This window comes from Nuphar pumila, chromosome 13 (genome assembly GCF_984573655.1).
Source record: "Nuphar pumila chromosome 13, dmNupPumi1.hap1.1, whole genome shotgun sequence".
Classification (NCBI taxonomy): domain Eukaryota; kingdom Viridiplantae; phylum Streptophyta; class Magnoliopsida; order Nymphaeales; family Nymphaeaceae; genus Nuphar; species Nuphar pumila.
The window spans coordinates 87,405,372-87,430,293 of NC_143261.1; the positions used below are offsets into that span (position 1 = coordinate 87,405,372).

At 38.6% G+C, this 24,922-nt stretch overlaps 1 protein-coding gene across 2 annotated transcripts; it reads right to left on the bottom strand.

The window, feature by feature from the left end:
* Nucleotides 1–3,195: 3,195 nt before the first annotated feature.
* Nucleotides 3,196–16,494, bottom strand: LOC149819016 (rop guanine nucleotide exchange factor 14-like). 2 transcript variants are annotated; one of them, XM_089984127.1, is made up of 9 exons: nt 16,184–16,494; nt 15,803–16,084; nt 11,478–11,635; nt 10,592–10,975; nt 10,224–10,378; nt 10,054–10,128; nt 7,664–7,933; nt 4,927–5,259; nt 3,196–3,819 (listed from the first exon to the last, which is right to left on the bottom strand). In XM_089984127.1, the coding sequence occupies exons 3-9, from the start codon at nt 11,539–11,541 to the stop codon at nt 3,430–3,432; spliced, it is 1,671 nt and encodes a 556-aa protein (XP_089840253.1). In that variant the 5' UTR covers nt 11,542–11,635; nt 15,803–16,084; nt 16,184–16,494; the 3' UTR covers nt 3,196–3,429. The 2 variants fall into 2 exon arrangements, with proteins under 2 accessions (XP_089840253.1, XP_089840252.1); XM_089984126.1 differs by lacking the exons at nt 15,803–16,084; nt 16,184–16,494 and adding an exon at nt 11,843–11,943.
* Between the last annotated feature and the right edge of the window lie 8,428 nt (nt 16,495–24,922).

Sequence of the window (24,922 nt, forward strand, 5' to 3'; positions counted from 1 at the left end):
CTGGGTGAAAAAAAAAAAAAAGTAAGCATCAGATTTGTAATGGACATTGGGTATATGTTAATTTATATTAGGTGAACTCTACACATTAATGGATATGGGACCAGACGTTAGTATGTATTTCAAGAGGGCTGGGTGAAAAAAAAAAGTAAGCATCAGATTTGTAATGGACATTAGGTATATGTTAATTTATATTAGGTGAACTCTACACATTAATGGATATGGGACCAGACGTTAGTATGTATTTCAAGAGGGCTGGGTGAAAAAAAAAGTAAGCATCAGATTTGTAATGGACATTGGGTATATGTTAATTTATATTAGGTGAACTCTACTCATTAATGGATATGGGACTAGACGTTAGTATGTAATTCAAGAGGGCTTAGTAAAAAAAAAAAAAAGGTAAGCATCAGATTTATAATGGACATTGGGTATATGTTAATTTATATTAGGTGAACTCTACACATTAATGGATATGGGACCAGACGTTAGTATGTATTTCAAGAGGGGTTGGTGAAAAAAAAAGAAAAAAAAGGGGTAAGCATCAGATTTATATTGTACGTTAGGTGTATATTAATTTATACTATGTGACTTTATATTATGTGACTTCATGCATGTACTTTAGCATGGCATTTAGATGGGGCAAGTGGTTGGAGAATTCAGCGTGAGGGCATGGTTGAAACCATGTTTTAGATGTTTATTCTTGATGGATATAGATTACTCATATAACTGTGAGTTATAAATATTATTATTTCATTAGTGAATGCAAGTACCTCGTATTACTTCTTTTTGAATAGCTTGTTATTGTATTGATAATATATGATGGTAAATGGCTGAGCATAATAGGGCATTGATAACATGATTTACAGGCCAGGTTCTAGTCATACATGGTTTCAATGACCTACAGGTTTCAATCAGACTGTATATATATATATATATATATATATAAAATAAAATAACTTGGGTCAACTATTGACGTGCAAATCTCAGCGATCCGATGAAATTTTTAGGCATGTCTTGGCATTTTGGAATCATCGAGAGGTTCGTTAACTGGTCCTTGAATGATGTTGAATGGGTCTGAGTCCTAATTTTTCAGCAAAATTAGTCTTTTCAGAAGTTTATCAAGAAATACCCATTTTAGACAGATTATGTTAAAATGACCAAACTTATTTGTTTCATAAATTCTGGTAAAAGTTTTATATGTTTGAAATAGAGTCCTTTTGGTTCAGATATAAAAGTACGGTATTTGCATCCAAAACCCCAACGACAATTTATAAAGGGCATTTGGATAATGTACATGGAAGATATTATTTTTTTAGTGTTCTATGGTTTTTTTTTTCTCTAGTTTAAATTTATCATGTTTGTAAAAACACCTCAACCCTTGTACCTTGGACCAAGTTGTACATATGTCGTGTACCCTAAATGGGGAAGTGGAACTCCTCCTGAGGGAGTATAATAAGTCAGGACTTCTGTTTGCCTACGGAGAGGGTAGGTGGTACCAGGCTCCGGGATTTCTGTTATATTGTTTGGAGAGCAAGGCGTCTCCTCGGTCCACCCAGCCCGGTTGTCCTAGGGGGACCTGGGTAGTTACACGGGAAAGCCCGATGACTAGCCCTACTGACTGAGCTCAATATGAAAGGCTCACTATGGGACCTCCCGATCAATGTATCGCCCTAGTGGGAGCAACGGCTGTGGGTACCGCAGTCCTCTGTATGTGACAATTGGAATTGATGACATGGGTTTTGACTAAGGGTCAACACCAACTTTTATGGTCCAGGGACAACATGAAACAAAATAATATGTATATAGGTTTGCTATGGAACATATTTCTATACATACAAATGATTTTCTAATGCCATGTTTTCATATGCTATGATCTTTACTGTTGTACTTTGAGAGGCTAACCTCTCCATTGAAAATGTTACAGGTTCTGATTGATGGCGTGGCGTTGGACAAGGCTCGACGAGTGTGTTGTTCTAGGGATTTGGTTTTGGGCTGTTTTGTTATATTTTGAGACTTATTCTACTGATTCTTAAATTATGAACTTGAATTTCCAATAAGATGGTTTGTTCAGTTATTTGTTTGTAGCGAGCCCAAATCTATTATGTGTTTCAAAAAAAAAAAATGGTTACAAATTTTGTGTTAAATTTGGGACGTTACAACGTGTCTACCATTTTACCATCAAGGCATCTTGAAAGTGAATGATATTCCATGAATATGATATCTATCTAGTATGATGTGTGAAATATATGACAAAGATGGAGTGTTGGAGCATTTATATCGATCCATCATATCATATAGGGCCGATTCAGATATCAAATTACTTCGATTTGAATTATCCAAAGGATCCCTTATATATATATCAAAAAAATGTACAATCAAAATTGCAAGAAAAATTAATTTAGCAATTCAGGTGCGATTCGAATAAGAGATTTCACAATATCGAATTTTGGCAATACTTCATGTAATACTTGTAAACAAATTCACAATTTTCAGACCTTCGCAAAATTTATGATATTTGCAAGTTTTTAGGAGAAAGACATGACAAATTTAGCAAATTGTTTAAAATTTCACAAACTTTTTTAGAGTTTTGCAACCACATGTGATTTTGTTTAAGACTTTCATGGGTGTATTATTTTAGCATCATGACATGCAAAAATAAAAAATTCACACCTAAGGGATAAAAGTGACAAAAAAAATTTGAAAACCAACAATATTGTCCGTAAGGCAAATTTGGTAAATTATAGGACATTTAGGAAACACGGCATTTTGGCCATACTGTGGAAACTCCAACTTCCATACTTGTACATATCATGCCTTTTTTCCTCGAAATGTAGTTCTTCCAAAAGTATTTGGTTGGATGTTTTTAAGAGAAGGTTTTTTTTTTGTGTGAAAAGAACGGACACACTCTTTGTATAGCACTTCGAATGAAAAATACGAACTGGTGAGGAGCAGATTCTATGCTTATTTTTCGTGTACTACAATTCCCATGTGCAAAGCAACAAAAGACGACTTACGAGTCTTTGATTGCAAAAAACTAGCTTCCTTCATTCTTTCCAAACCATTGACTACTCTCTCTCTCTCTCTCTCTCTCTCTCTCTCTCGTGACTTGAATGTCGATGGTGTGGCAACATCATCTCAGCCCCTACCGAGTACTGGTCCATTGTGAAGCAAGTGAAGCTTTAGATTCTACGAGTAAACTTAGAATAAGCATGCGGTGGACCATATTTTTATACGGCAATATAATCAAGATACACACGGAGTACAGGCAATCAAACAGCTTCCTCATAGCTCATACCGATTCACTGCAACAAAGATTCATGAAAAAAAGTCCCAGTGAATAAGCTGAAGCTGAAGCCCGAGCTGAACATTGTATGTGCATGTGGCCGGCTATCATCCTTCCCTGATACTTTCAAAGAATATGTAGAAATACTATTAAGGGGAAATCACAGGGGTAACAACGCTACAACTTTCTCTTCCATAGCAACAACCACTTCCACGACCAGCTGCCACTGGCACAACAATGGTTGTCACTCCACTCCCGGTAGAATTTGCTTCAGAAGCTTTATTTCCACCATCGTTGTGGTTCAAAGAATGTTTTGTGGAAACATTTCGTAGACAGTCTTCCTGAGTACCAGAAGTATGTTCCTCAGTTAATTCTGATTTATTGTGTGATTCAGATACAGTGACTAGATTCTGTAGTCTTTCAAGATGACTCTCGGTCATCTCGTCTTCCTGCAAGACATCTCTAATTCTTGAGAGAATGCTGTATGCCAAGTTGCCAAGAACTCTAGAGTAGGCTTCCAAAATTGAATACCCGACGTCCTGTAAACAATCAAATGCAAGCATGGAAAGAAACGGTTTAGATCTTCGCTTTGAAAAGTTTTATGCAATAAATACAAATCAAACTAGCAGGCCATTGTCGTGACATTTGGTTGCATGAAAATAAGCTTTTTCATCTCAGAATGATTGGTTGTCGTGTGAAAATCATCTGTTCTAAGTGTCTTCTCATGATAATCTCCTGGAAGATCAACCAATTGCCCTGAATCTTGGGCATAGAAATGCTAACTGCTCAAATTAACAGCTATGGTGATTTGGAACTTTTGTCTTAGATATATGTCCGAGGCAAACATGTCATTTTCAGTCTTCTGCAAATGTATAATTCCACAGAGCTCCGAACATCAACACAAGTCGGATACACAGTTTCTGAGGGTTCATCATGATAGATAGTGAGCTTTTGTTACACTGCATTGGTTTTCAGGCTTGATGAACATGGTCCCAAACAGGTAAAGGCTACGATTCCACCAGCTCCATTCTAGGACAATCAATCAATGAAATTCTCACTAATAGCTCAACCTACTAGTGGAAGGATTCGGAGATGGCAGGCAATTTGACAGGAACCTTTGTAGTGAAAGTTCCCAGGCAGACCTTGATTATGCAATCAGGGATTGGGCATGCTAAACCCCGCATAATTAAAACAAGATGGCTCTCACCAGTCAAGATAGCACATAATCTGATTGAAACCAACCATGGTAAAAGATCCAGCCAGACTCTCATTTCTCAATCTGGCAAACTCTTTGGAAGCAGATCAGGTCATGCTGAAAATGAGCGTTTTCGCTCATGCGGACATCGTGACCGTCTGTTTGCATTTTGGATGAATGCCACGTGGTTTTGTTGACTTTTGAGCTTTTTAAAATGCAAATCGGATGGCCACGATGTCAGCATGAGCGAAAACGCTCATTTTCAGCATGACCTGATCTGCTTCCAAACTCTTTAGGATTGAGCACCTTCCCTGGCCATGCATGAGCTTATTTAAGCAAATACCATTACCCAATTAATCTTTAATCAGTCCAAATTTTTTAGGTTCCTACTAAAATAGTTCAAGCATTTTATGTTCTGATTGAAGCAGTTAGTGAAATGAATGAAGCTGACCTTGTTGAACCGCACCCTGGTGATGTCAAGAAAGGTATGTGGAAGGTTTGGGAATCTAAGCTTGAGTTGAAGCAGAACTGCTTCAGCTTGCTGTAAGCAACCTTCTGTCTTTTCCACTTCGTGTTCATGGTCTTTTGTGAATGACCATGAATTACGAACCATATCTTTCCCAGTCACATTGCTAGATAACCTTTGTTTTCCAGTGAGTATGGCCATCTGTAATCTGTTTGCAGTATCTAAGGCTTCATCTTCTGACTGCATAATTTCACCACTGGAACCTGACTTCATGTTTAAAGTTTTGTACAGTGATTCACTTAGGCAAGCTTTTATTGTCTGAAAAATGAAATAAGAAAATCAATTACTGGCAGCTTTGTCCAACAAAACATGGCTTGAAGTCTAAAGTCGTCATGGACCTATAACAGGCTGATCCAACTGAATAATATGGTATAGCAAAGCATTTTACTGCATGTATTGGTCTCCTAGTCGTATCACGATCCTTTTGTCGAAGTTATCATTTTAATTTTCTAAATGAAAAGGCTCTCAAATGAATGATATCACAATAAAAATGTGAAATTATAGGGGCATTTTCCCAGAATTGTTTTTTTGAAAATTCAAAAATTCTTTTCATTTCAATTTTTTGATAATTTTATTTTAGAAATCCTCAGGTAGACATGATTCAGCAAGTTGAGACTTTCTATTTTATTGCCTCAAGGGAATGGGGTTTGGGGATAGATGGAGAGTGTGGATAAAAGGTTTGCTGGAATCGGCCTTTATTTCAGTTTTCATGAATACAGGAAGTGATGAATGACTCAAGCCCCGAAGGGGATGGCACCAAGGAGACGCTTTACCCCCTTTGTTGTTAGCAATGTGGGAGCTCTTAGGCTATTACTTTTTAAAGCAGTTCAGTAATTTGGATTGGACCCATTGTGTGTGAAAAGTTTAATGCACCTGAGTTGCTTTTAATGGAGAGGGCAGAAGATGCCAAAATTGGAGAATATGATTGGTCATGCAAATATTTGCTAAAGTGATGGGTTTGAATATGTATCCCAGCAAGTGTAGGAGTATTTCAGGTATCAAGAAATTGTCTCTTTCTGGTTAGAAGTATATTGCAGACTGCTCATTAGATTGAGGTGGATGACAGGGTTATCTGAAAATTACAAATGTGAAAAATCATATATATATCCGTTGTTTATGACTTAGCCTCAATACCTTTCAACTTGAATGCCCAAGGAATTTACTCTGGAAAGAGAATCAAAGGGATCCTATTAGCTTAGTAGAGTGAAAGAATTCAGCCTAGGAGTAGAGGGGGTCTTGGAATGAGAGACCTCAGAACTAAGAATATGGCTCTAATTTTAAAATGGTGGTGGCAGAACTGTCAGTGTTTGGTGGGTAAGGTTGGTAAATCAGAGATATAGTTTGGTTGGACGGCCTTGGAAATGGAAAAAGAGGGCCAATTTGGAAGGGAGACCTAAGGTTTAGAAGGGTTGGGTCAAATGTTTTGGTGCTTTCTTGGAGAAGATCAAGGCCAAAACGGGAAACGGCCAAGCTACTGCATTGTGACACGTCATTTGTCTGTACACTTACTTTCCAAGGTCTTATAGGCTGTGCTGAGATAGAGATAGAGAGAGATTTCAGATAGCTGGAATGACATAGACAGCTGGAAGGTGAAAGGCGCCCTCTAGATGGTATGGCATCACTGGAACTGGAATACAACAAGCTCCTAGCACTGTTGCAGCAGTGTCCACTCTCAGACACACGACTTGCTAATGCAGAGATATTCCACCAATCATTTTCTTAGACACATCTTGCTACTCGCCATTCTCAAGTCCAAGTAATTCTCCTTTCCTAGAAGACTTTGTGTCAGGAATGTCACTGAGAACAGTGATTTTTTATTGGTTAATGTCACAAAATAGAGCATTAACATATCAGAATATCAAAGATAGAGGCTTCTCTTTGGTGAACAAATGTGTTTAGGTCTCAGAGCTGAGAAGGATGTTCAACACCTATTTTGGAATTTCTCATACTTCCAGTGCAATTTAGATCGGTCAGATTCCCAGAAAGGTCATGTTGTGAACTCATCAACTTAGGATTTAATTCTGGTACCCCTAGTGAGTAGAAAGGGAAAAAGGTGGCAGGTCGTTTGAAGATGGTGGTTGTACCTTGCTTGATCCTTGTATGGAAGGAAAGAAATTGTAAAATTTCTAAGGATGATGCCAATGAGCCAACTGCTATGCATCACACTATGCAAAATATTATTTTGTATGCAAAGAATCGCTGGGACTGTGAGAACATGGAAATAGATTGGATCATGTAGAATTGGTCCCTAGTAAAGAGGGGACTCTAATGCATGCTTTATTGTTCTTGTCACCCTACATTACATTTTTTTTCCTTTTAATAGAACGTTTCTGTTTCCTTGAAAAAATATATATGTAAACTATAGTTACAAATATTGGTCTTATAATAATAGTGATGAAGTGACTCCTCAAGAGATTTAAAAAGTGGGTTTCCTTGAAAAATTCTCGGATACTTTCTGATAAAAAGGATATAGTAGTATAAAATTATATTTCCTGAAGAAACATCATTTAACTCTCTTAACTTTTTAAGTATGTCATGGATTTTAACATTCTGTAAATAGGCCGTGAATATTGCGATAAATCGAAAAAAAAAAGATAATTTTGTGACTTATATGAGCCTAAAAACATTTCCAATTTGCAAAGTAAAGCAAATGAGATTCTACCTTTGGAAAAGTATCATGAATGGCTTTAGGAATTGGAATTTCTGATATAACCTGCTCATTTATAGATTTAACTGCTTTCAGTACTTGGCGTGTGGCCTCCGACTGAATAATCAACCTTTTCCTTGCTTCAGCAGAAAGGCCAGTTAAAGGGACTCGAGGAACTGGAAGCCACCATTTCTTGCTTTGTCTGAGAGATTTACTTCTTCCTTCTGCTCTGCTGCCTCCTTCTGCATACCAAAACTCTGTGTCCACCATTGAATCCAGCATTTCCTGTAAAAGTCTTTCAGTTTCAATTAGTCACAATAATGAAGCTAAAACAGAAAAGAAAAATTAAATCTCAGCTGGTTATGGATGAGGGAACAACCAAGTTGTGGATGCACTGTTCAAAACAATGTCAACCGGTCACTAGTGGTATATTCACATGCATAGTCAAAGATAAAATCAGCAAAATCAAATCTGAGCCGGCACGTCCCATTAAATGCAAATGGGGTTCTGTTTAGTGATCCAATTCATTTACATAAACATAGAATGCAATTCTTGGAAGCTGAGTTATTTGGAATTTCATTGGTAAAAATACTTTTTCGCAAGGCTTAATCCAATTAAAAAAATCAGTCATTCACCAGGAAGCTTGAGATAAGTATTAGTTATTACGACCCTCCATGAATGACATAGGATTTGACCTAACAGTCATCCTAGCCTGCTTGGAGTCCAGCATCCTGGATTAACAAACATGCTTTAAGAACAATGCACCTTGTGTAATTTTCCAAGATAAGTGGGGCATATTCTAAAAAATTGCATAACGAGGTACAATAACTACATAGGTTCACTATTTTGAATAAGTCTACATTTCCAAGATAAGTGGGGCATATTCCAAAAAGTTGCAGAACCAGGTCCAGTATAGCCAAGCTTCAACTGAAGATAAACTGAACAAACCACAGCAGACACCACATCAACATTACCAAGTTTTGATAAAGTAAAACAATGGCTATGCTAGTGGCCTCCTTTAGGATGTCTGTTTCGTTGAATCAAAACACACTGAATGGTATTGTTGACTATTTCATGAGTTACATGCAAGGAATCCATAAGCGACGGAAGGTATTAGCTAAAAACTATCATCTTTTGCAGAATGTGTCAAAAGTTGTCTCCTGGGTGCGGGTGCAGGTGCAGGTGCAGGTGCAGGTGCAGGTGTGGGGGTATGGGTATGGGTACAAGCCAGAGTTACCGAAAGCTTCTTAGATAAGTGGAAAGCCCGCTTCCCAGAAAATCGCTTTGGAAGCCCGACACTCCCCATTTCTGAAACTTGATGAGAATCTCGATTCTCCCACGCTTCATCTATTCTTCTTATATGTCCTCTCACTCTACTTTTCATGTTTTTTATGTGTTTCCTCTCACGCTTCTAACTCACTTCGCTTTCTCTAAATTGACAGTCATCATTTTTAGATTTTGATAAAAATTTAATTCTTACACTAAAAAATCATGAAATTTATGAACAATCACTTTTATTTTAGTTTTTATTTGCATTCTATTTCAATTCCCATTCAATTCTTATATTGTTGTTTTTTTTATTTTTTGCTTCCCGCTTTCTATACATTTTAAAATGCATCGCTACTCACTTCCGCTTCCTATTTGGCAACCTTGGGTACAACACGGCAATTCCAAAAAATGTGTGCATGGAGGCACAACTATATATATATGTATGCATATATATTAAATATCACATAAATACAAATAAATTCAAAATAAACTGAATATAATCTAAATATATATGCTATATCTAAAATATATTATATACTAAAAACATAAAGTTATAAAATAAAAATATAATTATAAATTATAAATTGAATAAAGCTTGTATGTACGGAGGGTAAAATGGCGTGTCCAGGTGTCGATGCGTGTCGACATGCATATCCCTGTGTCGTCACGGGTATGGAGAGCAAAATGGACTGTCCAGGTACCAAAGGTCAAAAGAGACTTATGATTTCCCAGAGTCTACATTCAATTCAATGAACGCACATTTGGGGTCAATGGTCATGTAGAACTTGAGGAAAAGAGTTACTCAGGCTTGCAAATGCATAAGACTAAAGGGATCATTCAAGTTTTTGTCCACACCCATCCATTGTGTTTAGGATTCACCACACTCAGCCAGGAAATGCAGAACTTAATGGAAGGAGCCGAATCTAAAATACTCTCAAAGGAGTGTCACCTGAATTGGCTTACCGGAAACTTTGGTCAAGTCAGTTGATCCATTCAGTCAAGCAACAAACACAGAGATTGATACTTCTGGTGTCTATGACAAGTATTGCCCAATACACATGCAGGGCAGGACCACAACACAGAGAATTTGGATGCAACTGCAAGTAAATGTCAAGTAAGTTATTTTCTCAACTTACTATAAGCATTGTGTCAAGCTTCTTAAGTGCTGGAAGATTCATATGTATGTCGTGGCGAACTCTAGGTGTCATTATCTGCAAAATAGTTACATAAACGAAAAAGAAAGAGGTTTTAATCTGGCTTAATCGTACAACTAGTTGGACGCACACAATAGAGTCCATGTCTATACCTCCAAACATCGTCCATTTGGTACATGTTGCTTGGCAGGAACTAGTTCAACCATGTAGTTAGCAGGAGAGAGCAACCAGTCCATTTCCTTTTGCCATTTTCTTCTTTTGCCTTCCGATAATGGCTCTAGCTTCCATAGTTCTCCAAAGACAGATGCTGCACAGAAATTTCAAAATCTCAGGGGAAACATGAGGACAACAAATAAGCACCTGTACAGTTAAACAAGTGGAATCTCGAGGAAGTGGCCCAGCTCAAGATGTAGGACCTAAAAGCTAAAGATCAAACAGTATAACTTGGTGTAAGTTAATTCAACTTGGGAGAATTTAGAATTGAACACCACATCAAAAGAGCTCAATAGATAAATGTAACCTGCAAGATTGGTTATCGCATTCGACAATGCTAGAGCAGTGCTCAGCCCCTTGCACCCTCCAGACATGTCTTCACCAAGAAGCAGCTTTGAAAACCTCTCCTTCATGATGTCAACATCATCTACTTGCAGGGTGTAAGATGGTTTTTCCCTGGCATAGAAATGTTGCGGACCGAGAAGGGATTCACATTCATCACTCTGTTTTGCTTCCTGCTCGCTCAGTAGCCCTTGCGAGGAGAAAGATCCAGAGCCTTCTTTGCTTGATGAAGCGCTAAAGGCATCTTCCTCCAATGAATCTGCGCAGTAAAATTCTGCCGTGCTGCTGCTCTCATTCTCAAAAGCATAGTTATGCATGCAACTTTCAAGACCATCGTATGTCATAATCCCTGCAGAAGCTAATCAAATCAAAATCGAAATCTGGTGATGGTGATTGAAGTGCACTCAAGGCACAGACAGAGATGAAACTCAGCGCCAACTAAAAAACCTCTAATAGCGAAATAATTACATGTACATACAGAAACTCTACTAAGCCCATCATCAAATCATTCTGTGCAAAATGAAATTCATTAGATGGCAACACAAAATTGATCTCTGCAATCGATGGACGAAAAGAACAATCGGAATATACAGATGTAATTGAACTCCTTTCTTTTGGAAGAGATTCCACAGTGGGTAGTCTCAAATATCTTAGCGTTTCACAGAAAACAGTTACAGAAGGTGATGCCATTGATGCAAAAGATAATTTATGAAAGCAAAGAACTTCAGAAACAGATATAAACAGAAATGTGCAGCAAAGGAATAGGAGAGGATATAATGAAACTATCACATGATAAAGTTGGATTTTCTTTTTTTGATGAACAGTGAGAAAAGAAGGTTATGGTTGCTTACTCTGGTGTTCCTCGAAATCCATACTGAACTCCCGATCTTTACGGCAGCAGGCTAGCCTATGCATGATTACCAACCACGTGAATCCTTTGTATCGATGATGTCCAGTGCACCAAACCAAGCCTCTTGTTCTTTCTTATTTTAATATCTCAATTCCCCATCTGAAAGAGATTAACAATAAGTTTTTTTCAACATCCATTAGGAAGGAAAAAGGGCAAACAGTAGAGATTCCTCAACTATTTGGTCTGGGAAGAAAAAGAGAGGAGAGAGTAAGATGAGACGAGACTATTATGCAAAAGACTCTGCAAGAAACAGAGAAATGCATAAGCTGCCAAAGAAAAAAGTGGCAACAGGGGACAAAAAATTACAGCTGAGTGCAAAAAACAAAAGATGGAATTTTGGCAGTCGATCATTCTGCTTTTACTACTTTTTGTTGTTTGTCAATCTCTCTCTCTCTCTCGGATGTAAAATTTATAGTTCTCAACGGTTACCTCGAGGGTGGCAATAAGAGCATAAAGGCTAAGCTGCAACAGCAGCAACAGAGAAGGGAGGGGCACTTAAATGCATTGACAACCGGGTCTTGAATGGTGCAGAGTTTGCTTTTTGGGTCATTTTCAGAGTACCAACATGCCAAATGAATCGTGATATTGATCAATAGGTGGGCTGATATTAAAAACCGTGGGCTGATATTAAAAACCAAAATGCTACAGATGATGGTAAGGGCCTGAGTACTGCCCCCAGTTGTTCCCACCAACACTACAGTCAAGGTAGCTCATTCAATTATTTCATACCCAATTCCCGTGGCCTATGGAACATGGGTCAACAAGTGTCGAGCCAGGGGGCGTGCAATTAAGGCGGGACCTGGCGATTAAGATTGGACTCAGTAAGGGGCGGACCGGACCGGACCATATGATGGTCTACTCAGCCTACTTGTCCCCATCCTTCTTTTGGAGGTCCAGACATGAAAATTTTCGTCCCGGATGGAGAGATGCTGCTAATTCACTTACACGTCCTATGGTAAAAATTAGGTAAAAGGATTTCCCGTGGGAAAACTAAAAAAAAAAGATTATTCCCCAAGTGGAGTGCTCCCCAAAAGTAAAGGCTTTTCACACACAAGACAGAGCACTTTCGTGACGAAGCTGGTTATATGTTTCTTCCCCTCCCGAACAGGGCATCTCATGCTCGGGGGTCCAAAAAAGCACCACGTATTTAAGCCTGTGTGTCTCGTATCTCCATGTTTGTCAGCATTAATTAGCATTAGAGTTTGATACGATTGCAAAGACTTAAGTACCCTCTTGTCCATTGGTGCCAAAAAAAAATAACGATTCTAGAAAAAGAGTGATTGCAAAGACTTAAGTGCCCCCAAAGATGATTATTTAAGACCCAGTCTCTGCACTGCAGGATTATCCGAGAAAAAAATCTCTCTTGGAGGAGGTCATGAACATCAACTCTCTCACTCTCTCTCTCCCTTCTCTTTATGCTTCTGTGCACTTCCAGCAGAGGATCATACATTGCTCTATCAAGCACCGACTGACCTGTACATTGACTGTTGTAGAGCCTGATTAAGAGTTTTTACCCTTACAAGAGGAGGGTTTGGGGGCACCTCCTAGCGTTGGTAGCATCATTCAAATAAATGAGTTGTGGATCCTGTTCATAGTTTTTACCCTTACAAGAGAGGGGTCTGGGGGCTCCTCCCAGTGTGGGTAGCATCATTGAACTTGAAGAGTTGTGGAGCCTGATTCAGAGTTTTTACCCTTACAGAAGAGGGGTCTAAGGGCTCCTCTCAGCGTGGGTAGCATCATTCAACTTGATGAGTTGTGGAGCTTGATTCAAAGTTTTTGCCCTTATAGGAGGAGGGTTTGTGGGCTCCTCCCAACGTTGATAGCATTGTTCAACTTGATTCGTTGTGGAGCCTGATTTAGAGTTTTTGCCCTTACAGGAGGGGGGGGGTTGGGGGCTCCTCCCAGCGTGGGTAACATCGTTCAACTTGATTCGTTGTGGACCCTGATTTAGAGTTTTTGCCCTTACAGGAGGCGGGGTCCGGGGGCTCCCCCCTGGCGCAGGTCTGGTTTGAGTTGCACAATAGGGGTCTAGTTTTTAGTTAAAATGGAGAATGAAATGACAATAGAAATTGTTGAAAATTTACAGGAATAAACTACACACAATAACGAAGACACCATTTTTTACGAATTTGGAACATGATCTCCAATTAAGGAGATATCGCCCTGACAAGTTGGTCCTAATTCAGGTAGCGATTTACAGCAATTTGCTTACTAAATAACACTACAAATCGCTATACTGATTTGCGGAACACACTACAAATCGCTATAGTGAGATCCAACAACACTACAAATCGTTGTAGTGATTTGCGAAAGACAATACAAATCGTTGTTGAAAGACCGGATAACACTATAATCGCTATGGGAAAGAAAATAAAAAAATTATACAAGGCCTCAAAAAAATTATACAAGGGACCCGCGCCGGGGGGACCCCCCGGACCCCCCTCCTGTAAGGGCAAAAACTCTAAATCAGGCTCCACAACGAATCAAGTTAAACGATGCTACAATCAGTGTGCAGATCAGTCGGTGTTTGATGGAGCAATGTAGGATCGTCTGCTGGGTGTGCACAGAAGTAGAAAGAGAAGGGAGAGAGAGTGAGAGGGTTGATGTTCATGACCTTCTCTAAGGAGAACTCTTTGCCTCCCTTGATTTCTTCTCTATAGAGAGAGAGGGGGTTTCACAGTGTTTTACGGAGAAGGAAGATGAAGAAGATGACGATGAAAAGTTCAAACAGACATTTTTTATGGCTCAAGTTCGTTTCGCCGGATGACCATCGGATCGCCGGCTCACTAACGGATCGTCGACTAAGGTTCGTTTCGCTGTGTAGACTTTGAAGAGTGAACATCATCCTCGACTTTCTGGATTGACATGTTTGTCTTTTTTTTGAACAGTTTGTTTTCCTTTCTTGAACGAAGGATATTTTTGTCATTTTCTCAAACCATCATTTTATGGCAAGAATAACAAGAAAGGGTACTTAAGTCTTTACAACTGAACCAGACTCCAATGCTGAGTGATGTCAACATACACGAAAATACGAGCCCCATGTGCTTAGATACGTGGTGTTATTTGGGACCCCGAACACAGACATGGGATTCAATGAATCATCGGGGGTGAACATACACCACCCTCTCCTTTGGTGAGGCCCCATCACAAAAAGAAGGGTGGGAGAACGTTCTCATCGGAAGCAAACAAATATGCAATAGTTATGCACCCATCCTCTTTTCATATGGGGTCACTATTATCAGCATGAAAAGAAATTGGTCCTAATACTGCTTGCCACATTCAAAGGGCATCTGTTTCATTCACCTTAAAGGGTTTAGGGTGAGAAAGACCCACTTTCATGTGAAGTGAATGACCCGTGTGCCACCACCTTTCACACGAAATAAGCAGTTTCATATGAAAGTACGCGCTTTCCTGCACAGGAGCGCAAATCTAGTTTCACACAATTGTAACCAACACACCATTAGATTTGTAGTGTAGTTCCTCACTGTAACCTTAACTGTGCTGTGTCCTACAGTTTTAACTTACACGTAATCAAACTCCAAAACAAAAACTAACCATTGAAATCATGTTTTGTTACGTCTCAGTGGCGATTTTATGTCGACAGATGAATTTTAGGTCGTGTTTGATATGCCGGACAAATGCTGTGCGGACCGAACATGAGATTTGGGGTCATCTAAGAATCATTCTCTCAAATGAGAGAGTGATTCTTACATGTGATCCAACCAAACGTGCTTGGAGTGTAGGCCCACTTGTGCCAACATGATACTTTCTTAGCATCGCACATATGTTTGGCTCGTATTGGGAAATGAAATTGAAGAGATGCCAGCTCAGCAATTTCCCACGAAAAGTTGCACCAAACAAACGGGTTCCTAAGGCTGAAAACACGATTTCCATTGGAAAAAAACAGCGTCTGACAAACCATGCACACTGGCACTACATGGCACAAGGTGATTTCCCGTTAATTTTCGTTTTTGAATTTCCAACATAACCCTGACCTCCTCTGACTTAGTAGACCGACCGGGCGTGTCAGTTGCATGTGGACGTAGTCAGTGGGGGAACAGATCATGGTCATTCATTCGAATCGCTTCAAATTTGAAGCTGAAGAATCTGAGCTCGCCTCGTCAACAGAGACCAAGGTCAAACACAGGCTTGGCTCCGTTGACCAAGCCAAGCTCGAGCACAGCTACTTCCTTGGCTGTGCTCCTAAATGGAGAACTGAAAGCAGCACAGTAGTGAGATGAAATAAGAGAAAGCGGATAAGCTGACCAGTCGTTGTCACTGCTGCAACGATTGCAGTTGTGCTCATAAATGAAACGGAAAGCTCCTTTTCTTCTTCTTCCTTCCTTCCTCTCAACAACTCTTCAAACGCTCCATCTTCCGGTGGTTGTTTCCATCAACAGAAGAATGAAGAAGAAGAAGAAGGGAGATCAGGTCAACCTTACTTTCTCCGTTTCCAAAGAGACAAGGAGAAAGCTAAAGATAAGTAGCCTCAGCGTCTCCTTTGGAGCAGCATCCAGCAGTCCTTCAACAACGCCAATATCGATGTCACTGAAAAAAAAAAGAGCAGAAAGAAGCTATCTTCAGAGAAGAACCGTTCTGAAAAGAAAAAAGAAGACAAGTTTGGAAATAAAGAAGGGTTTTTTTAACTGGTAAGAGATAACCAACAACGCCGTCGTTTAGGCCTCCGGACGTCCCATCTGAACCTACCATGCTCGGCTGGCTGGCGCGGGAAGAGAGAGAGAGAGAGAGAGAGAGAGAGAGTGGTGGGTAGTGGGTAGCGGGTACTGCTGGTTAGTGTGGATTTTTAGTTAGAAATCGAAGTTTTCTACAGTGGAGGGGCAGTCAGTGCGCGGCTCGGTGAATCTGTCCGGAGTTGGAAGGATGATGAAAAATTTAATGGCCTCGGCCTCGGTGGGAGGAGTGAGAGAAGGAGACTTTGAAATTTGAAATCTCGATCCTTTAATTTGAGTTATTTATTTCAGTACCTTTGGTTGGGTTATGTTTGTTTTGTGGTTGAGAATTGGGAAGAGAGAAGGTAGGGTGCAGCAAATGGGATTGGGAAAGACCACCAACTTTTCATATCGGGGAGTGGGTGTGGGGCCTGCTACTGGATTCGAGGCCATGTCAAGAGAAAGCGACCTTGGCTTCTTCAGGCATTGGATGCTCTCTGTTCTTCAAATGCAATCATTTCTCCTTTTTACTTTCAGAGCAGATTCAGTGGATCGGGGCCGAGTACTTTACACAAAAAAACAAAGAAAAGTCGCTACACGTATATAGTAGTATAGTGATTTTCGGAGTTTTTGTGCTTTACACAAAATCATTGTGCGTGTATTGATTTTTTGGGTTCGTCAATGCTAAAAAATACACAACTCAAGATGAGCCGGGTTTGGACAGCCCTAGCAGCACGTGACTCAGCTCGGTTCAGTTCATTATGAACTCGTTCATCATCGGTTGGTATAGCTAGCTAGCCCAGCCACGAGCAATTCGTTTAGCTTAAACAAGCCGAGCCCAAATTCAGGTCGGATGAGCTCGTGTGTGTATAAAGAGAATAATGCATAAAATATATACACGAAGAAAACTTTGTATGAAAAATCTATACATAAAACATGAACTATTAAGGTTAATGTATAAAAAATATATATTTAAGTGTAATATATAAAAAAATTAGGTTAATTACAATGTTTGTTTAGTGGGAATATGGTTTTAGTTTTTAGTTTTTAAGGCACCAAATTATATAAAACTATTGAGTTGAAAATCATACTGTTTTAGTTTTTTTTTTTTTTGTAAATTACATATTGTGGATGTGATCTACAATGTTTGTTTAGTGGGAATATGAGTTTTGAATCATATGATTCTGAGATATAAACAGGTATTTTAAGGGCTCTCTAAAAATGAACTGTCTATAATGCACTAAAATATCATGACTGCAAAAATCATATTTTTTGATCAAAATAACAATAACCAAGGCTTGATCCTTAAGGCAAGCATATCTACGTGGTCAGATTGAGCTGATAATGCTTTAACCTATTATTTTTAGCTCAATAATTCCATATAATTTGGTATTTTCAAAGGCACCAAATAGTAACCCTAAAAAAATTATGTATATTTCATGTATAAATAACATGAAATGTTTTATGAGTCTCGTACCATTAAAAAATGAGCTTAGCTTAGCTAAACAAGAGCACAAGTTGAGTCACAAGCTTAATCTATTAGTAAACAAGCTGAGCCTGGACATGTCCTATTCGATTCATTCACTTCATTTACACCCTACAGGTTGAAGTTGAAACCCACAGATCTTTGGACCTGACTCATTTGAGTAATAATAAACAGGCTTGGTGCAGATAAGGATGAACCATCATTTCAATGGAACCCGATTAAATCCAACCTGCTTAAGACTGGGCGTTCAAATTGACACACCCAATCTAGCTGGATATATAAGACTTGACACGTAGGGGTGCACAATGAGCAGAGCCAGCTTGGGCTTAACTCGTTTAAACTCAGCTTGAACTTGTTCGAGTAGATAAATGAGTCAAGCTGGAGCAAGGGCTCAAGCTCATCAGTACACATAAACGAGCTGAGCTTGATTAGCCCGATTAAGCTTAGTTTGTGCAGTTATGTAAGGTGTCCACTATTGGTATGTGAATGATTTATGACAAACTCAACACAGCAAGCGCTTGCTTAAGACGGGTAAGGCGTAAGCCTTTTGTAGGGGAGGTGGGTAGTCCCAATCCCACCATCCTCAATATCTTTGAAACTTCTTTTAAGTAAAAATTTTGGGCTTGAGCCGAGATGAGCTCAAGCCCAGTTTGGACAAGAGCTGTTCAAACTTAGGCTCTAAAACAGCTATTTTTTTGAATGGCTGACACCAACTAAAAAAAGAGATTTTGAAAAAGAATCGAACTTTACCTTGAATTCAAAATGTAGCTGAAAAGTCATCATTAAAACGCCCTTAGCTACATGGCACGTGGGCGACATGAAAAATAATTCAAAGTTCGAAGATTATAACAAACCTGGTTTGCCAAAAACCAACATGAAAGGGCTGTTTTGGTGACCAAAAACCTGATTTTCAGAATTTGTGTGGTAGTTACCCACATTCGGGACTCCTCAAAAAGGTGTCCCTTCTGATAAACACTAAAGATTAGAGGGAACAATTATCTTAAATGTTCCCTAACTAAGGCTATAAAATTGGGTGTCAATGAGAAACCTGGATCAAGAGAGAGATCAAGAAAAGGATCAAGAAAAATTTCTTTTTTTGAGATTTCAAAAAGTGGAACAGGATTCTGCTCACCGGTTGTTGAAGGTGCCTGCACTCATTAGAGGGTTGTGATCCGACCGAAGAGAAAATTTTTCCATGTTTTTTATGCTCTGCGAAACACCATATGCCATTGCTGGAATGGAATGGCTTCTTCAGGTACACCTTCGAACCTCTTACACGCAGAGAATCCCAACATTGGGTTATGGGCCCACAACCCATACCGCTGCATGATGCTGCGTTGTATGCCCCTTTGATGATGCATTTGTTCGGCAGACTGGTCCCCGTCCATATGAACGACGACACATCTCCCTCTACGAACCCAATAGGGTCAGTTTCTTGAAGGAGGGAGATGTCATGCCAGACGATACTCTATCGGTTTCAGAAATGCCCGACGTTGTGCCAGTTGTTTCCCAAAATGCCCAAATCAAAAGATTACTTACCAATCGTCGGAGGGATCTTTTTTCCTTCTGCAAAAAGAGCTTTCTGAGACCACTGTCGACTGACGGTCATGGTGGATGCAGTCGATTGATCTTTACTGGCAGTAAAGTTCCACCGATCGACCGAGTCGCCGGCTTTCGATCACCGCCTGTTTTGGTTTCCCTGTCGTGGCTGAATCGCGGCAGATTTCCACCGTTCTTCCAATTGTCAGCCATAATAGAGTGGAGGTTACCGCCCTCCTCCATCCACAATAGAAGTCGTCGACAACCAGCCACCGACGACTTCTTTTTGGCATTTTGGTTTCGAGGGAGGGTGATGACGATCTTTCAGGAGGAAAGAGAAAAGTTCAGAGGGGGGGGGGGGTTAAGGGTTTCTAAAACCCTAATTCGTAAAAAGGGGTTTTAATTAATGTTTCAGGTCGGGTCCATATTTGGATCCGGACCTGCCCCACTCATACCGATCCATAAGATTCAATTGGATAGGGTTTAAGTTTGGGTGAGGGATCCAGTATTCTCAGAACCCATACCCATGTAGCTTTGGATTAGGATTGGGTTCGTAATTGGATCCGAACCCGTACTGATTCATAAAGGTTCTTTGGATCGGATTCAGTTCTCAGATAAGAGTCCCAGACCCATTTTGGTTTTGGATTTAGGTCGGGTTTGTGGAACCCGATCTGGACTCTGTATTTGTATCCAATCCATACTGTTTCACTAGATTGAGTCATTGCTTTAGATCCAGATCTACAGACCTGTACCAACTCATAAAACTACCGGGTTGGATCTGGATACAGGGTTGCAGATCACAGTACCAGAGTCCAAATGTCCTCGGATCAAATTCGAGTAACTGGACCTGGTTCTATCTATGTCAGATTCAGAATCTAGTTAAACCGAGTTATATGGTTCTAGATCTGGCATACCTGAAAGAACCAAATCCACTGCACTGTAACAGTAACAGTGAACTGGTTCAATCGTTTCACTGGGTTTCAGAACTGATCCAGGACGTTCTGGAACCGATTCTCAGTCAACTGGATCTGGTTTAGAGCTTCAGAGACCGGTTCATGCAAATTTAGGACCGATTCAAGGGTCTTAGTGACTGATTCATGTGATTTTAGGATCAGTCAAGGGTCGTAGTGATTGGTTCATGCGGTTTTAGGACTGGTTCAAGTTTTTTTTTTGCCGATTCATTATATATTTTTTTATTTGGATATTTATTTTTCTTCATTTCATGGGCGTAAACATCAAGTTGTAATATGTTAAAGTTTATATTTTGTTAACATGTTCATTTATTTATAATTGTGCATGTATAAAGAATGTATAATATTGGCATCAAGGATAGCTAGATGACTTAGTGAATTCATATCACCAAAGTGACTGAATACATGTGTGTTGTCAAATTTTTGTTCTATCATAGAGCTTTAGCCAATATTAATGTTGTACTTAGATTCATGAAATGATAAATGACCCAAAGAAAGTTTTGTCGTGTTTGAAATTCAAGTAGGGTAAAATAAGGCAAATGTGTTGAGACACATCACACACATGTATCTAAAAGTACCTTGTGATGATGGTCTAGTTTTACATGAACCTTAGTTTTACCAATTATGGTCAAAAGGCATGGTGGTTATGCATATTGAAGTTCTTACAAAAGTAAGGCTTCAATGACTCCCTACACTTGCTCGAAAATAAGCATATTTAGAGCCTTTTATTTATTACTTTTTCCATCAGGTTTGTCTCATATATGCTTTCTTTTGATACGTGTCTTTTGTCATGCAGTTTCTAGTTCTGTGATTTTAGATGACTCGAATACTATTCATTTTCTTGATAGATCTAATTTTAGTGATTGAAAAGAAACTATCCTTTTTACATCAAGGTATATGGATTTAAATTTGGTCTTAAGAATGGATGAGCTTGTTATCCTGACAGATCAAAGCACTGCCGAACAAAATAGTACTTTTGAAAAGTGGGAGCACTCGAATAGATTTAGCATGTTGCTTTTGCAATCTAAGGTAGCTAAGAATATTCACAGTGTTATCCCATAATGCAGGGCAGTGAAGGAATTCCTGAGTGCTATTGAAGCATAATTTATCAATTTGAATAAGGCCAGAGCCAACACCCTAATGTCGAAACTTATATTTATGAAATATTTTGGAGGGGGTAATATTTGCCAGAACATTTTGGAAATGAGAAACATAGCGTCTCAGCTAAATGACATGAATTTGACCATTTCTGACCCATTCTTAGTGCATTTGATTCTTTATGGACCTTTCAAAATCTCTTACAACACACATAATGATGAATGAACATTCAATGAACTTATGACCAAGTGTGTTGAAGAGGAAGATAGATTAAAAAGAGAGAATGTGCAAAGTGCACATATGACTTCTCATGGATCCAAGGTAGGACAAAAAAAAATACATTTAAGAAAAATGCTAGGAAGAAGTCAGTAAAAGATAAGACATCTCAAAACAAGCGACCTGATTCTGCTCCCATAAAGTGCTTCTTTTGCAAGAAGAAGGAACATAGGAAGACAATTTGTATAAAGTACAAGAAATGGTTAAAAAAGAAAGGTAATTTGTCATTTGTTTCTCATAAATATAATTTATTACATATTTCTGAAAATAGCTGGTGGATTGATTCTGGTGTTATTGTTCATATTGTCAATTGCTTGCAGTCATTCTTGAACAGAAGAGAACCAACAATGCATGAGAAAAGCGTCTATTCGGGAAACAAGATGCGTTCACATGCGAAGGGTGTTGGGACCTGCAGGATCACTTTAGATACCAGCGTAGATTTGAAACTTCATGATGTCTTTTATGTTTTATCATACAATAGAAATTTAATTTTAATTTCAATTTTGGATAAATTTGGATATTGCTTTAAATTTGAAAACTCTAAGTTATTCATTTACAGAAATTCAATTGAAATTGGTTCTGCATTAGTTTATGATGGTTTATACAAATTAAACATGAAGATCTAAACTCAGGAGTCTTTGACTTCTGAATATGTATTGGTTGGCAATAAATGTATCATGATTAATGATAAGTCTTACATGCTTTGGCATCGAAAGTTGGGTCATATCTTTGAAAAGAGAATAAAGAGACTCGTAAATGAAGAGATTTTTAAATCTCTAGATTTTACTGACAATGACTTGTGTGTTGATTGCATAAAGGCTAAGCAAACAAACATATATAAAGAGGGTGCCAAACATAGTAGTGAGATATTAAAAATAGTTCATACAGATGTATGTGGACCATTTACCCCTTGTTATACAAGCAAAAGATATTTTGTCACCTTCATTGATGATTATTCTCGTTATATGTATCTCTACTTGATTTATGAAAAATATGATGTTTTTCAAATGTTTAAAGAATTTAAGAAAGAAGTAGAGAAACAAACTGATAAAGTTATTGAGATAGTCAAGTCTGATAGATGTGACAAATATTATGGTAGGTTTACTGAGATGGGTCAAAGGGAAAAACCATTAACGCGATTTCTAAAAGCGGAAGACATTGTGCTTAAGTATACCATGCTGGGTAGTGCTTACCAGAATGGTGTAGCTGAAAGGAGAAATCATACGCTTAAAAAAATGGTCAAGGCCATGTTGAATTATTCAATACTTCCCATAAAATTGTGTTGTGAAGCCTTAAGGACTGTTGTATATATTTTGAATAAGGTTCCTATGAAATCTGTGCCTAAAACTCCCTACGAGTTATGGACAGATAGAAAACCATCACTGTCTTATATGCACATATGAGGATGTCCTGTAGATGCTAAGTTATATAACCCCCACATTAAAGCCTTTGATCCAGGAACAACCAGTGGATTTTTCATTGGTTGTCCAGATAGATCAAAAGGATACATGTTTTATTGGCCATCTCATTCACCATAGATTATTGAAATGGATAAGGCAAAATTTCTTGAAGATGGTTCAGTTGGACTCGATTTGAGTTGTGCAAGCGGTTTCATCTGGTACAAGAATCTTGGTTTTGAAGAAATACATGATCCAATTTCATTACTTGTTAAGGAGAGCACCGAGAGATACCATATTGTTATTCTTAATATTGATGTGGTTGATCATCCGATTGTTGATACACAAATCCAAAGTAAACATATTCTGGACAATGCAGAAGAGCATGAACAGGTTCAATCTAAATTTGAAGAACGACCTGTTTGGAGATCTATAAGAATTAAAAAATCTGTCATACATCCTGATTATGTGGTGTACCTTTTGGAGCCTGATGATTTCATAAATATAGATGATGATCCGTTGACCTTTATGAAAGCTGTTGAAAGTAAACAATCTTCACACTAGATAGAAGCCATGAAAAGAGAGTTAGACTCTATGGCTAAAAATCAAGTATGAGATCTTGTCGAGTTACCTAAAAGAGTAAAACTCATAGGGTGTAAATAAGTCTTTAAGACCAAAAGAGACTCTAAAGGTAACATAGAAAGACATAAGGCAAGATTGGTTGCTAACGGGTTGACCCAGATGGAGGGCATTGGCTATAATGAGACTTTCTCTCCTGTCTAAAGGAGTCAATGATAATTTTAGCCCTTGTAGCTCATTATGACTTAGAGCTACATCAAATAAATGTAAAAATGTTTCTTAACGAGGATCTGAATGAAGAGGTATACATGAATCAACATCTTAGTTTTTCTGAAGATGATTGTTTGGTTTGCAAACTTAATAAATCAATATATGGACTTAAACAGGCCTCTTGACAATTGTATATTAAATTTTTCCAAGTCATTGTGACTTTCGGGTTTACAAAAAACATTATTGATCAATGTATATACCTTAAAAAAAGTGAGAGTAAGTTCATTATATTGATGTTGTATGTGGATGCCATTTTGCTGACAACCAACGATATAAAGTTACTTATAGAGACAAAATAGTTTCTTGCATCGCATTTTGATATAAAAGATATGGGTGAGGCTGCTTATGTACTGAGCATAGAGATCCGTCGAGACAGAGCAAAAGACTTTTTAAGCCTCTCCTAAAAATCCTACATAAATAAGGTATTAAAGCGATATGGGATGGAGAATTATTCTCCTGGTATATCACCCATATCAAAAGGTGATAAACTGAGCCTAAAGGATTTTTCACAGAACGATATTGACAAAGCACATATGAGTGTTTATCCATATGCATCAGTTGTTGGCAGCTTGCAATACACGTAGACTTGTTCACGACCAAATATCTCTTTCGCAGTAGGAGTGCTTAGTAGTTTTCAGTGTAATCTAGGCATATCCCATTGAAAGGCTGTTAAGAAAGTCTTGCGATATTTACAAGGGTCAAAAAACTATATATTGATGTATCATAAGGTTAATCAGCTCGAGGTCATTGGCTACTCAAATGAGGACTTAGAAGGATGTCTTGATAATAGAAAATCTACTACTAGGTATGTCTTCTTACTTGCTAGGGGAGCGATCTCTTGGAGGAGTGGGAAACAGACAACCACTACTGCTCACACCATGGAGACAGAGTTTATAACATTGTACACGACTATTTCGTAGGCCATATGGTTGAAGAACTTCATATCACAGTTAAAGGTGGTTGATTCCATTGAGAAGCCACTGAAGGTCTACTGTGATAATAAAGTTGCGGTGTCCTTTTTGAATAACAATAAAAGTACTATGTCATATAAGCATATAAAATTAAAGTACTTTGTGGTTAAAGAAAGGACATAGAATCAT

What these genes read in the sequence shown, in the direction of transcription:
- LOC149819016 (XM_089984127.1), bottom strand. Translation starts at nt 11,541, where the DNA reads ATGCATAGGCTAGCCTGCTGCCGTAAAGATCGGGAGTTCAGTATGGAT. An exon ending in TGCGATAACCAATCTTGCAG is followed by an intron (nt 10,379 to 10,591) that starts GTTACATTTATC and finishes ATTTCTGTGCAG; the next exon opens with CATCTGTCTTTGGAGAACTA. An exon ending in CCAGGGTGCGGTTCAACAAG is followed by an intron (nt 3,820 to 4,926) that starts GTCAGCTTCATT and finishes GATTGTTTACAG; the next exon opens with GACGTCGGGTATTCAATTTT.